The following is a 13,170-nucleotide window of genomic DNA, read 5'->3' as shown; positions in this document are numbered from 1 at the left end:
TCTCCAGCTCAAGCATACGCTTTCAAAATCAAAGTATTGCTTTCCAGCAGCACTGGCTTGAACCTGCCTCTTTGCTTTTGCTCTCCTGGATGAGGCCCCAGTGCAGTGCCACAAAGTGCATCATTACCCTGGAGACTGTGATACTAGGCAGGGGCTCTAGAGCAGCCTTGTCCAACCTGGTGCCCTCCAGCAGTGTTGGATTACAGCAACAGCCATGCTGGCTGGCGATATGGGTGATGTAGTCCAAGACATCCGGAGGGCATCATGTTGGGGAAAGCTGCTCTAGAGGCAGATATTTAGGACTGGGCCATGGATAACTGGGGAAACAAGGATCAGATCTGGCCAAACAGCTGTGTAAAGAGATGCTACACAAGATCTGTCTTTCCATCTCAAAGCACTGCAAATAGAATTTCTAAAACCCTTTCCTATGGTAAATACACACCCTATGGCTGAATACTCTTTTCTGGAAGCATTACCTTTTTCACATGATACTCTGTGTCCCCAAGGTGCTTTTCTAGGTTACTAAATGCTGCACTATGACTGTTACGCTAAGTGCCCATTTGCTACTTATTTATGTGCTCTTTGCATAGAATAGAGGTAATTAAGAGAACCGGAGAACCAAAGCAGCACAGCCTGAAAACAACAGGGTGGAAGCAGATCCATGTGGATTCCTCGGCCTTAAAAGGGAAATTAGCTGAAATGTTATTGTTATTCCAAAAGAGAGAGGAGGGAAGGGAAAGGGAAAACGTGGATAGAAGAATCTTGCTCTTGCTTACACTAACAGCCAGCCCAGTTTCTCAAAGTGTAAATTTTTAGAAGGCCCACTCACTGGTGGAAGCACGTCTTACTCCAGTAAGACCAAGGGTTGGATCCAGGATCTGTGGATGGAAGGGAAGTTGCTTCCGCCCGAACTTCGGGGATCACACTTCCACACCTCAGCTCACCCCATTCAGCAGGGTCCTCGACCCTCTGTGTAACATTTTCAGGGGGCTGGAGGAGCTGCCATGAAGGCAGGGGAACGGGGAAGCCTGCTTCTGCCAACCCAATCTCACACGCCTAAATCTGGATCCAGCCCAAAGATTTGAGCCAAAAAAGGAAACAAAAAGAAAACAAAACCATCTTCAGCTTGTTACATTCTTCAATATTAGGCTATCTGTAATGTATTGATAGCGCTAAGCCAACCTGCTGAAGTGGCATCACCTGATGTATAATGTGCAAAAGACAGATGGACAATTAGCTATAACTCTCAACTATCCCGAAGGTAAAAATACATACGATTACTCCTTGCATCTGCTTGGTATTATCACTTTGCCAGCAGGAATTCTAGCACTCGGCAGCCACACATTCCTAGACCGCAGTTGGAGCCAAAAAGATGATCTGCCTCCATTTAGAATTACCTGCTTAATCGTAAAGTCATTGATAAGGTGGTGATTATGTTCATTGAGGTTACAGTGTAATGACACACAGTCACTTTGGTACAGCAGATCCTGGAGCGTGTAGACCCGCTGGACTCCCAGGGACCTTTCTATGCCATCCTGTAGGTACGGGTCATAAAAGATCACATTGAATCCAAATGCCTTGGCTCGAACTGCAACTGCTTGCGCAGTGCGACCTAAGGCAAAAAACAAAAGACAACAAGCAGAGAGTTGTCATCATAGGCTTGGCAAAATGGCGGCATTGAATAAATCCCCAAGAGTGCATGTAAAGGCACCAATCGGCACGACTTGCTGCCGGACGCTTTCTCCGACCACGGCAAAGGCATGCATGCGGCTCTCATTCTGTCCTACATTCTCCCTTGGTCAGGAGCAGCTGAAATGGGTTGTTTGCAAAAGGAAACAAAGGGCACAAGCACACTGGCCAGAGCCAAGCGGACACTTCTGCACAACTTCTCTGTCACCCCGCTCTTCATGCAGCTGAGCTTTTGCCACATGCCCCATTGTGCTAGGCACCAGCAGTGGGGGAGGCTTTGAGAATAGGCAGCAAGTTTGCAAAATGGCCCAACTGCAAAGATTGCAGATGTTTTCACTGCAGCCCTCGAAAGCGGAATTGCTGGTGCAGGGGTTTCATATTTTTCTCTGCACTGTCGCCTGTACCTGGGAAAATGCCTCTCTTCGCAGGCTAGTTCAGTGCTACTTTAAAAAATAAAATAAAAGAGGACCACAGCATTCTCTGTCTATATTTTGCTAGCATTACACAAACCTTTACTCTTTTAAAAAAATTGGTTGTTACATTACCGCCCTGCTATAATCCATTTAAATCTATGTATCTATTTAAACAGTTGCAAATAGCAGAATGACTACCCCACCGAAGGAAGACTATGATAATACTCTAATTGTGTGGAAAGATCCTCAGGTCTAGCAGGGCCTCTGGCCTTAGATATGTTGAGGGTGGGGAGAGCAGGACATACACAAAGGAAGGTTCAGTTGAGGGTAGTGTTATTGTTCTTTGGCTTGGTGGGTCCTAAGTTCTGCAGGATCAAACACAGGGCATTAGTTCATGTACAATGACCTGCCAAGGGTTTTTTTTTGCTGGCTGCCTGGAACTGCAGCAGCAGGGGTGATCAAGCTCTTGGACCACGATATGTGGCTGGTGGGCAATCTTTGGGGCTTGAGGTCACACGTAGTGCAGGCCTGCTCTAGTGGCATAGTTATGGGGACTGTCTCTAAGACTGGTATTGACAATAAAAGTGCAACTCTATGGGGATAGGCAGCCGTCTCTGAAATCGGAGGCGACCGCCTATCCAATGCAGGGCAGGAGAAGCACGGAGGGGATCATTCCCTCCGTGCTTCTCCTGCCCTGCATTTGCCGATTTCGGCTGTCTAGCCGCAGGAAGGCAGAGCGGGGGAGGAGGCTGCCAGACGACACATAGGATCTGTCGTACTGGCATTTCTGCCTTCCCCACCCCAGAGCGCCCCCCAGAACACCCCGTTTGCACTGCTCTGCACTCCTCTTCGGAGCGCGGGGCTGTTCCGCACTCCCTGCGAGGCAGTGCATAAGTCGGGGGGAAGGTTGGTTCCTGGAAAACTAGCTCTGACCACCTAGCTGCTGACGAGCGGCCATAAGGTTGCTCCGTAAGTCTCCTTTTAGACTGCGGAATGCATGAATACATACCATGAATATATAAGGGATACATATGATCACTAAGGCTTAATCATCTCTTACTCATCACTTACTGTTTTCTTAATGCTAAAGTTATCCCTGATGCTACTTCCCCCAGCACCTCACTTGAATTCACCTGGTGTTTCTTTTTAAGTAGAATCTGAGTATGTGTGTGTGTCTGAGAAACCTATCCAGATGTGTCGTCTTTTTTTCCAGGCACAAGAGGGTATCAGAGAACACCTTGCTTTGTGTGTCCCCCTCCACTTTTTTTGCTGGCACATCTTAAATCTCGAAGAGAGAAATTCTTTGGATAGACAGGCTTACTGCTGACTTAGCTGAAGGTCAAACATGGACCGTGTAATGCAGCGTGTACAAGGACATTACTAGAATCTCCTTTTAGAATATAAGCAGCTATGGCATTTTTCAAAAATGTCCATTAACTATTTGCCATAGCACTTCAGAGGCAATTAATTTGAACAGACATTGCTATGTGGATACAGAAGCATGTCCCAGCTTTAACGGGGGATGTAGATGTACCCGTAGAGTACTGCTAAATTCACAAACTGGAAGTGGGAGGGACAGGGAGTGAGGGGACTCTGGTTGGCGAAGGAACTTGATTCCCACTGCACTTAGTACAGTTTCCCAAAATACTGGAGTGCTGATCTTCAGCAGCTGTAGTAGCCACAAAAATGCTATGTTCCAGCCCCACTTAAGCCTCTGCATGGCTTCTCAATCCTGATCTAAAACAGAAAGGCATGTTTAGCAAATCTTATTACGAATGACTTTGATACAACAATACAACAACAAGCCCCCTCTGAGCCTTATTTATAATAAGAGCAACTAGTTTGCTGTAGGGGCTTTTTCCCCTCCCTCTTCCTTCTGCACTCTTGCTGAATGGCTATTTAATTGGGCATGACTAAGACAACTGTCATGGTTTGGAAGCAAAGGTTTAATAAGGCTCTTCTGATAAAGAGGGACAGCTGCAGTGCAATCAGCAGGTCATTATCCACAATGTCATTCCAATTCAATGTCACTGCCTGGGCTCAACTCACCGACTTCTACATCAAGACAGGACTCTTCCTTTTTAGAAAATGTAGAGAAAGTCATAGAACCAGCCATGGCCATGCCTTCACATTGGAAAAGGGGCTATCAGAATAAGATAATACTGGTTTTGTGGGGTGATTAATAGAAAAAAATCTCCCCTTTCTTGACTGTGCCATGTTTAGGCACAGATGGGCAGGCAGAAGCACACCCAGCTTTGATTGCAATTACTCATTAACAGGCATTGCAGAAATGTGCAGCTCAGTGCCTAGTACAGGGGGGAAAGTTGGACAATCTGAGAAGCAAGTGCAAACGGCTGCTCGCTGGCCTACTCTGTTCTGAGCACAGAAATGGCAGGATTAGGCTGGCGGTCAAAGAGAGCGAGACTCCTAACAGCAGTTAAAGCACCACCATGAGAGGGGCCCTTGGTAGCAACTTGGGGAACAAATGTCGCTCCAGGAGCTGAAGCCATTCTACTGGTGAGCATCTCCAGTTTAGAAAGCGGTCTCCTTTCCAGATGGGATGTTCCAGGTGCTTCACAGCACAAGGAGAGCTGAAATCGTGGCCAATGAACTCTCCACCAGCAAGGCTTGTGCATATTCGGTGCCAAATGCAAAGGAAAAGTTGGATTCTGTAACTGTATAAACAATATTTTCTCCTGTGGGAGAAGAGCAGTTGGGGGGACATAATTATGAGTGTAAAAAATACAGCCAAAAGGGGAAAGAGCCTCTTGCCCCACCCCACTCCACTGCTGGTCTTCTGCTCAAAACTTCAGCTTTCTCACATAACAAAAGTTGCAGTTGGGAAGCATGATTCTAGAATCCACACGCACATCTTCATGTAAGACCTGGTCCCAACTGATTTATTTTTATTTACACCATTTGTGTGCTGCCCCATAACATAAAGTTCTCTTATGTAAGTGAAAGAAAAATGGGATCCATTTCATATATATATATATATATTCATACACACACACACACACACACACTCTGTTTCCCTCAGAAGCCACCAACATACCAAATCCGATCAGGCCAAGCGTTTCGCCTCTAATACGAGCTGCCCCGGAAGCCACCTCCCGTATCTGTTCCACGCTCTGCACTCTGGTTCCTTCCCTCAGCGCCTGGTAGAGCCACGTATTCCGTCTGTAGAGATTAAGGACGTGGCAGAGAGTGGAATCCGCCGTCTCTTCTACTGCTGCTGAGGGAATGTTGCAAACAGCAATCCCTGCAATATGGGGCAGAAACGCACAAGATTTAGGGGTTGAGAAAATTGCCAGGAAATCACAAGGTTTTTTTCACAAACATAATACTAAAAATTCAGGCCACCAGCATAGTGTCCTCAGTTGTTACAAAATAGCTCTAAGTTTATTTTGAGACAATAGGCAAACACTGCAGAAAACAACTGGTGAGACAACACTCTTTAGAATAGTACGAAAGTGGATCAAATATAGCATCTTTTGGCACAATTTATAATGTATACCATCAGAGCCCAGGCCTATGTTGCTATAGGGATACATAAGCACACTGCAGGTTTAACATGGGAATGAAGTGGTGTAGAAGTACTCAATTCCCTGCACAAGGAAAGGTAGTTCATTATAGAGTAGGGTCTAAGCCTGCCTCCTCCTTGATGTGCTGTTTTTCCATATGCAGAGATGTTTTGTCCTAGGAAATCACAGAAAGTTGCCTCATTATAGGTCAGACTATATGTCCTGCTAGCCTGGTATTGCCACTCTGGCAGCAGACTGGAAATGCTGCACAAAGAGCCTCTTGTTTCTTGCCTACTCAGTAACTTCCACATTAGCTGATGTGCATCATGGATGTCCAGATACAAGTTCTAATGCTGCTTGTTGCAGCAGCTGGAAGAAAAGAACATGATCCATTTTTCTAGAGATCAACACAGGCATTTTTCTAGAGATCAATACAGGCACAAGAGCTGGAGATCCTTCATGTACTCGCATCATCCCATTAGGGAAAGCAAATCCATCGCCAACTCCTGTTTTTTGAGGTTGGGCCTGGTAGAACTGAGAAAGGACCATTCCAGGGAGGAAGTGAAGCCACAGAGTCCTTCCTTTGTTCTCATAGGAAACTGTCTTAGAATGTCAGACCATTGGTCCATCTTGTCAGTATTGCTGACACCGACTGTCAGCGGATCTCTAGCGTTTCAGGCAGGAGTTTTTCCAGCCCTCCCTGGAGATGCCAGGGATCAAACCCGGGACCTTCTGCATGCAAAGCATGAGCTCTGCCTCTGAACCACTCATACAGATGGTGAGGAGGGAGTACTGTAGCCACCAAAGCTTCTCTCCAGTCATTGCCTCACCCGCCAACTCATCCATGCAGGCAGCAGCAATGAGACTGATGTAAAGGGACGAGTCTCTTGTTGGAGATCCGTTCTTTTCATCCCCCTTTTTTCTCTGGTCCTCTCCAGCTTCAGCAAGCATTCCTACTATTTGTGGGCACTATGAATGAGCCCCAGTTCTCATTAGACATAGAATCATAGACATAGAATCATAGGGTTGGAAGGGGCCTACAAGACCATTGAGTCCAACCCCCTGCTCAATGCAGGAAGCCCGATTCCCAGTCTCCCATCCAAGTACTAACCAGGGCTGACCCTGCTTAGCTTCTGAGATCAGCTGAGATCGGGCGCATCCAGCCCTTGTCTATACTAATCTCTAGAAGACATGCAGGAGAGAGCTCGATTCCCCATTCCACCCATTCCCACTGTACATGGGTAACGTGGAATCCAACTCTATTTAACAGTGGAAGCTCTTTTGTCCCCGAGCCTGCACTCCTTACTGCCATGCTTTCCATTTAAGCCATTGTGTCCCTAAGATCACCAAAGGAGCTGCTTTCCCCACCTTGCCCTGTCTACGTGCAGGAAGAGCTGCTTGGACAAGGTAATGCCGAGCCATGCAAGTTAACAACAGGACAGGGTTAAGACGCATAAGCAAAGTATAGCAATGTTTGCTCAGCACAGGACTGGCTCTTTGTGATGCCAGGATTCCCGAGAAAGAAGCGTTCAGCACAAGTCACTCCTTCCTAGGCCCACAAAACCATGTCCCAATCAGTCCGGGAATGATGGTGTGACCATCCTTCCCTCTGTCTGCCCACAGTGCTTTAAAAGCAAAACTCATTTTGACCTCGTTTCGGGCAGAAAAATATACTATAATATACAAGTTTAAAAACAGTCTTTTAGAATGGACTCAGAGCAATTCCCAAATATGCTATGTATGAAACATTTAATAAAATAGTTTATTTCTTACGTTTTTATCCCACCCTTCTTCCAAGAAGCTGAGGGCAGCATAACACAAGTTTCCACTCCCATCCCTGTAAATAGGTTAGATTAGGCTGAGAAAAAGCTTCCTGGACATGCAGGGACTTGAACCCAGGTCCACCCAGCCCTCCTCTGACACTCTAACTTCGACATCACACTGATGGACCACACTATGTTGGAAAGTTCTGTTTACTACAGTATTTTGGCATTTCCCTATTAAGAGCAACCTTCCTGCAAATCAGCCCATGCAGTGTTCACGCCACAGATGAGGTGGTATAGAAAATGATATGAAGCAGTCAAGTAAATGTATAACTACTAATAGCCACCAAAAGTCCGCCACGGGCAATGTACCAAAAGAAGGAGAAAACAAGACGCAACTGTAATGCAGACATTAAGTCCTAAGTGTCTACAAGGCCCAAAGCCTCGGATGCCAATGGCCATTTTTCTCTTGGCTACCTGTGGATTTTCTGTTTTAAATGTTGTAATGCTAGAGGTCAGAGATAAAGAATGGCCTTATAAAATCAGAAGAACAGACCATCTAGATCAGTCTTTCCCAACCTGGGGTGCTCCAGATGTGTTGGGCAACAACTCCTGTCATCTTCCATTACTCATGCCAATTCTGACAGACAACGCCCTTCAGGATCTTTCCCTGAGGATGCCGGTGGTTGCCCTGAGATATATATCTTTCCAATTGACATGGTAGCTCTCAAAAATACATTTGTGTGAATCAATGCTGCTAGAATTACAGCTGAATATATTGACAGTGCAGGAGTGGAGAACCTGTCCCCCTCCAGATGATGTTGGACTACAACTCCCACCAACCCTGACCATTGGCCATGATGGCCACGGCTGATGGGAGCTGGAGACCAACAACATCTGAAGGACCATGCTTGCAACACCCTCTGTGTGATGGCATATTGGGGACTGGGAAGGAAAGAACTCTCAGAAGGAAATCTTCAAAATATACATGATTAGACAGCCCTTGATTGTTGTTGTTGTTCAGTCGTTCAGTCGTGTCCGACTCTTCGTGACCCCATGGACCATAGCACGCCAGGCCTTCCTGTCCTGCGCTCTCTCCCGGAGCGTGCTCAAGTTCATATTCATTGCATCCGTGATGCTATCTAGCCATCTCATCCTCTGCCGTCCCCTTCTCCTTTTGCCTTCAGTCTTTCCCTTGATTACTTGTTTTAAAAATCCCCCGAGAAGTTGCTCCATCTCACATTTCTGACAGCAAAGTCCAGTTGTAAGGAAAACAGCAGGGAGTTCCCAGGCAAGTTAGAATGTTTTAATGTAAATGATCTGGCAAAGTGTCTTGTTTAGAATGAGTGCTGCAAAGGATACGTGTTTCTTTAGTTTTATTAAGATTTACAGTGGAGTACTCTGAAGCAATTAATCACTTTAATGACACCCTATCGACAAACATATACAGCTGGCACCCTATAAAGATCAATTTTATTTTATATGCTAATGCAGTGGTACTCATTAGTGGTAAAACAATTAACGATGCGCTTGCAAACAGCTCACTAGCATTTTAGTAGCACACTGAAATGGCCAATATGTTATAATTCTTAAATCTAGTTAAGGATAACATAATTAGTTGTCTATGTTTGTTGTCAGGCAGCAAGAGACTTCGCTGCTAAGAGATATCAAACCAAGGGGACTACTGTCTACATACCATACTATTAAACAGGGCCTTGAAAAGAAACCTGCCAACTGCTGAGGTGACCATTAGCCCATCCACAGGGGTTGGTCCTAGAAGACATCTTTGCATAGCTATATCAACACTCTCTGATGATAAACTACAGTTTCATTATACTGGTGGTGTTTTGGGATTGTTCCTATGCAATAATTGTCAAGTAGAACAGGGGTCCCCAAACTGTTGGGGACATCAGCACATTTGGGAATATCAGACACTGCTGTGGGCACCAAAATGGCTGCTATTGAGGATGTGGCTAGTCATATAATGGCTACCGTGGGGGCCTGGCAGGGGAGAAATAGCGAGGAGAAATAGCAAGGCTAGAGGCTTGGCAGGAGGGGGAAATGGAAAGAGTTGCTTCCTGGCCCACTCAATCTTCTGTCCACACAGACCTTTTCCCTTTCCTCTCTCTCCACTCTAGCCTTGCGATTTCTCTCCCCCAACCCATTTCCTCGTTATTTCTCTCCCTTCCTAATATCTACCTTCACTTTTTCTCTTCCCTCTACCCCCTTGCCTTGCTTTCTCTTCCTGCTGCTGAACAGCTGATCAGCAGCAGGTCCAGGAACAGGAAAGAGAACCTGGCACCCTAGCATTTTTTAATATTTTATTTACTTTTTTTTTTGAAGGGGGTAGAGAGTAAAGAGCTGTGTGTCACACTGGGGACCCCCTGGCATATACCAACAAGAAGTCTGTGGAAGAGCCACCATGTTAAAGCAGATTCAAACAGACACCACCATATCATGACAAGTGGCCCTTAAGTAAGAACCCTGAACTAACAATGTCCCCAAAGGGAAAATATAAAGGCAAAGACAAATTCACCGTTTTGAGGGCACCATTTCCCACAGAAAGCACACATGAAAGGTCTTTCTCCTGTGTCATTCCAAAACTATGGAATGAGCTCCCTCAAGAGCTACAATTGCCCCTCCCCACCTCTCTTGGCTTTTAGAAAGGGTGTGAGGACACTTCATTTTAACCTAGCCTTTTAAATTATGTAGTTATTTTAATGTTCTAATGCAGCCTTCCCCGACGTTGTGCCCTCCAGATGTTCAGGATTACAACTCCCAGCATTCCTGACCATTTATCATGATGGCTGGGGCTGATGGAAGTTGAAGTCCAAACCATCTGGGGGGCACCAGGTTGAGGAAGGCTGTTCTAATGTTTTACTGTTTGAAATGTTTTTGTTTGTTTTAAGATGCGATTGTTTTAAATTGCTGTGTATCACCTTGATGGCTTTTTAGCAAATAAGGTGGTATATAAATGTTAAATAAATAAATGTGGGAATGACATAAAAGTGACAAATAATAGAAATGCTATCCAAACTGCATTAAGTACTGATAGTATGCCAGCTGTTCTTTTCAGGGAAGCACACATGTATGTATGTATACATACATGTGTAGCAGCAGCTCTTGGTGTTTTATATTAAGGGAAACAAGATATCCAGTCTTGCAGTACAACTGAGAATAGACTATTCTTGAAGAAATATCACAATCAAGCAACATGCCACCATTTTCGTCCTAACTGGAATAAAGGATGTTGGGAATACATCACAGAATGTGAACATGGCATATGCAAATACACCTGTGAACATAAGGACAAGGGATATCATATTAGGCTTCTCTTAATATTGCAAGGCATTGTGGATTAACCGCTTTGTCTTAATTTTTTTTTTATAATTATCAGTTTTTATGTAAATTGCTTTAAACATAATATATATGGGGCTGGATCTAGGATTTGCCTTACATTGATGAGAGGGCTCTGCTTACAGAATGTGCCTCTGCCTGATTTTGGTGGATCTCTCCTTCCCCCGCCCCACAGCTGATCCCATTCAGCAGGGTTCTTGACCCTCTGTGTAGCATTTTTAGGGACCTGGAGGGACTGCTATAGGGAGGAGGAGGCAGGGAAGTCCACTTCCGCCACACCAGTTGCATGTGCCTAAATCTAGATTCAACCCATTAAAGGACGGTATACAAATAAAACTGAATGGACATGTCGTCCAAGAGCGCAAACCTAGTCTCTCGATTAGGACATGCAATTTAGCCCATTTGCCACCTGTGGATGTGAAGCATGGAACAGACTATGCTTCACTTTTTTTCAGAGGTCTAAAGAACAGACCTCTGAAAAAAATATTGAGACTATTTGTAGTTCAAAAGGGAAGAATCTTGAGAAGGTGCATGATGCCCCACAGGGACTAAAGATTAGCTCAGCTATTTAAAAATATATTAGGGCAAATGGCTTGCTTCATTTCAATTAATCCAAGTAGAAGCTAGTTTTGCATTTTCATAGGGCTATCACAAGAGTCACAAGATCAGAAATCCAAGTTATAGCTATGCATGTTCAGAAGGCAGATAAGGTCTAAATAGTGACTGTATTTTAGCAGCTGTAATATTAACTCCATGCAAAGATTTCTTCTTGGGACCAGCCAACATTAAATATCCCATACACCTAAGTCCTATTAAAGTGTTATTCAAAGTGATGAAACTCACCATGTGAGCAGGAGCAGGGCTACACTGAGTAGCTCGGCCCCTGACGTCACATCATAACATAGCTCTGCCCATATGAATCCACACATACAGAGCGGATATCTGTAGCAGGGAGGCTGTACGCTTGTAGGCTTCTACGAGATTCAGAACGCCGCATGATCACGGTTCTGAATTGTATGGGCCTGCACACATACAGGTGTACATGCAAAGGGCTCCCTGTCGCAGGGATTCATGCTGTATGTGTGGGTGTCTGTGGGCAGAGCTATGTTATGATGTGATATCAGGGACAGGGCTACTCACCGCAGCTTTGTTCCTGCTTGCGTCATGGTTTTCATCACTTTGCATAGCGCCTGAAGGGCTCTAGTCTTCCATAAAGATGTTGTTTACTGAGTAAGAAACAACAGCTTTATAAAATAAATATGCTTGTCTAGGCTCATTCTTAGAATGCTACATGGTGGTAGCATTATGTCTGAACCAACCCTATAGTGCTGCTCCTAGCATTCACAGACTCTTCTTGAAGCATTAGGATATAATCCAATAACTGTAGGATTCCAATGTCAACATGGAGCTTCCCAGGCATGGAGGTCACACTCTTGGTCTTCTATCTATGGTAGGAGATTGTTCCAGAGTGCAACAGGCAACCTCCACCGCACTGAAGGGCTATTCTCTGTTATAGAGAACTATGGGGCAGTCTCCAATGTCCGTGAAGTTTCGTATCCACATCAGAGCTCCACAAAGCATTAGATTCAGTCCATGCAATTTACAGCTGAGAATGGGGAAGCCTTTAGGTGCATGAAACTGTGCATCTGTATTGGGGCTTCCATGTGAACTCTGGAGCAGCTGTATCACATCAAGTAAAATAAAGCTGCTTCGCTGTGTCAAAGCCAGTCTTATAAAAAACCAGGCTGTAAACATGATTCTGAGACAATCCAGTAATTTATACTACTTTTAAAAACAATAACAACCAACAACTTGGTTAAGAGGTTCTACTAGAATGGAGTCTAAACATACCAAGCTCCCCTGCAGCTTTGATGTCTATGTTGTCATAACCGCTGCCTATCCGAACAATGACTCGTAAAGCCTTGAATTTCTCTAGGTCTTCCCGGGTGAGAGTGATAGTGTGGTACATCATTGCTCCGACGGCTTCATTTAAAACCTAACAAACACACACAGGCACACACAAAAAGAAGGAAATCATAGACATTAGTGAAGCAGATGGATGTATTCCGGTAACAGCTGCTGAAGTCCGGTGATGAGTCACACAAAGGATCTAGCAAGGCAAATGGTTCAGTCTGATAAAGTGCTCAGAGACTTCCAAGTAATAGTGAAAACCCTAAAGAACTCCAGCATATATGTGAAGAAACCCCCAGTGTTTATGTATAAGGTATTTTGCCCTGAAGGAGGCTTCACTTGCAGTCAGGAGGCTTACGCATTGAGAGAACTTGGGTGAAAACAGTTAATTGTCCAAACAAGAATCATAAGCAGTGAGAATTTGCACATGCTCTTTTGTCTGTGTAACAGATAGAAATACACTAATATTCTCCCTTTGCATCCATGTGCCACTGGACCACCTTTCAGTACTGG

The 13,170-nt window shown here is 44.9% G+C and overlaps 1 protein-coding gene across 10 annotated transcripts in view; it reads right to left on the bottom strand.

Annotated features, from left to right (window-relative positions):
* Positions 1-13,170, bottom strand: part of CTBP2 (C-terminal binding protein 2) — a 289,621-nt gene that overhangs the window by 14,569 nt on the left and 261,882 nt on the right. For all 10 annotated transcript variants that reach the window (XM_084841495.1, XM_084841487.1, XM_084841497.1 and 7 more), the window contains 3 exons: positions 12,598-12,742; positions 5,158-5,364; positions 1,398-1,612 (listed from right to left, as the gene is read on the bottom strand). In XM_084841495.1, the coding sequence (XP_084697621.1) occupies positions 1,398-1,612; positions 5,158-5,364; positions 12,598-12,742 (567 nt within the window). The remainder of the gene's footprint in view (positions 1-1,397; positions 1,613-5,157; positions 5,365-12,597; positions 12,743-13,170) is intronic.

The sequence above is a fragment of the Heloderma suspectum genome, chromosome 3 (genome assembly GCF_057233095.1).
Source record: "Heloderma suspectum isolate Gila_16-S chromosome 3, 16-S_ref, whole genome shotgun sequence".
Classification (NCBI taxonomy): Eukaryota; Metazoa; Chordata; class Lepidosauria; order Squamata; family Helodermatidae; genus Heloderma; species Heloderma suspectum.
Note: the sequence above shows the minus strand (reverse complement) of the source record. Positions and strands in the feature narration are given on the sequence as shown.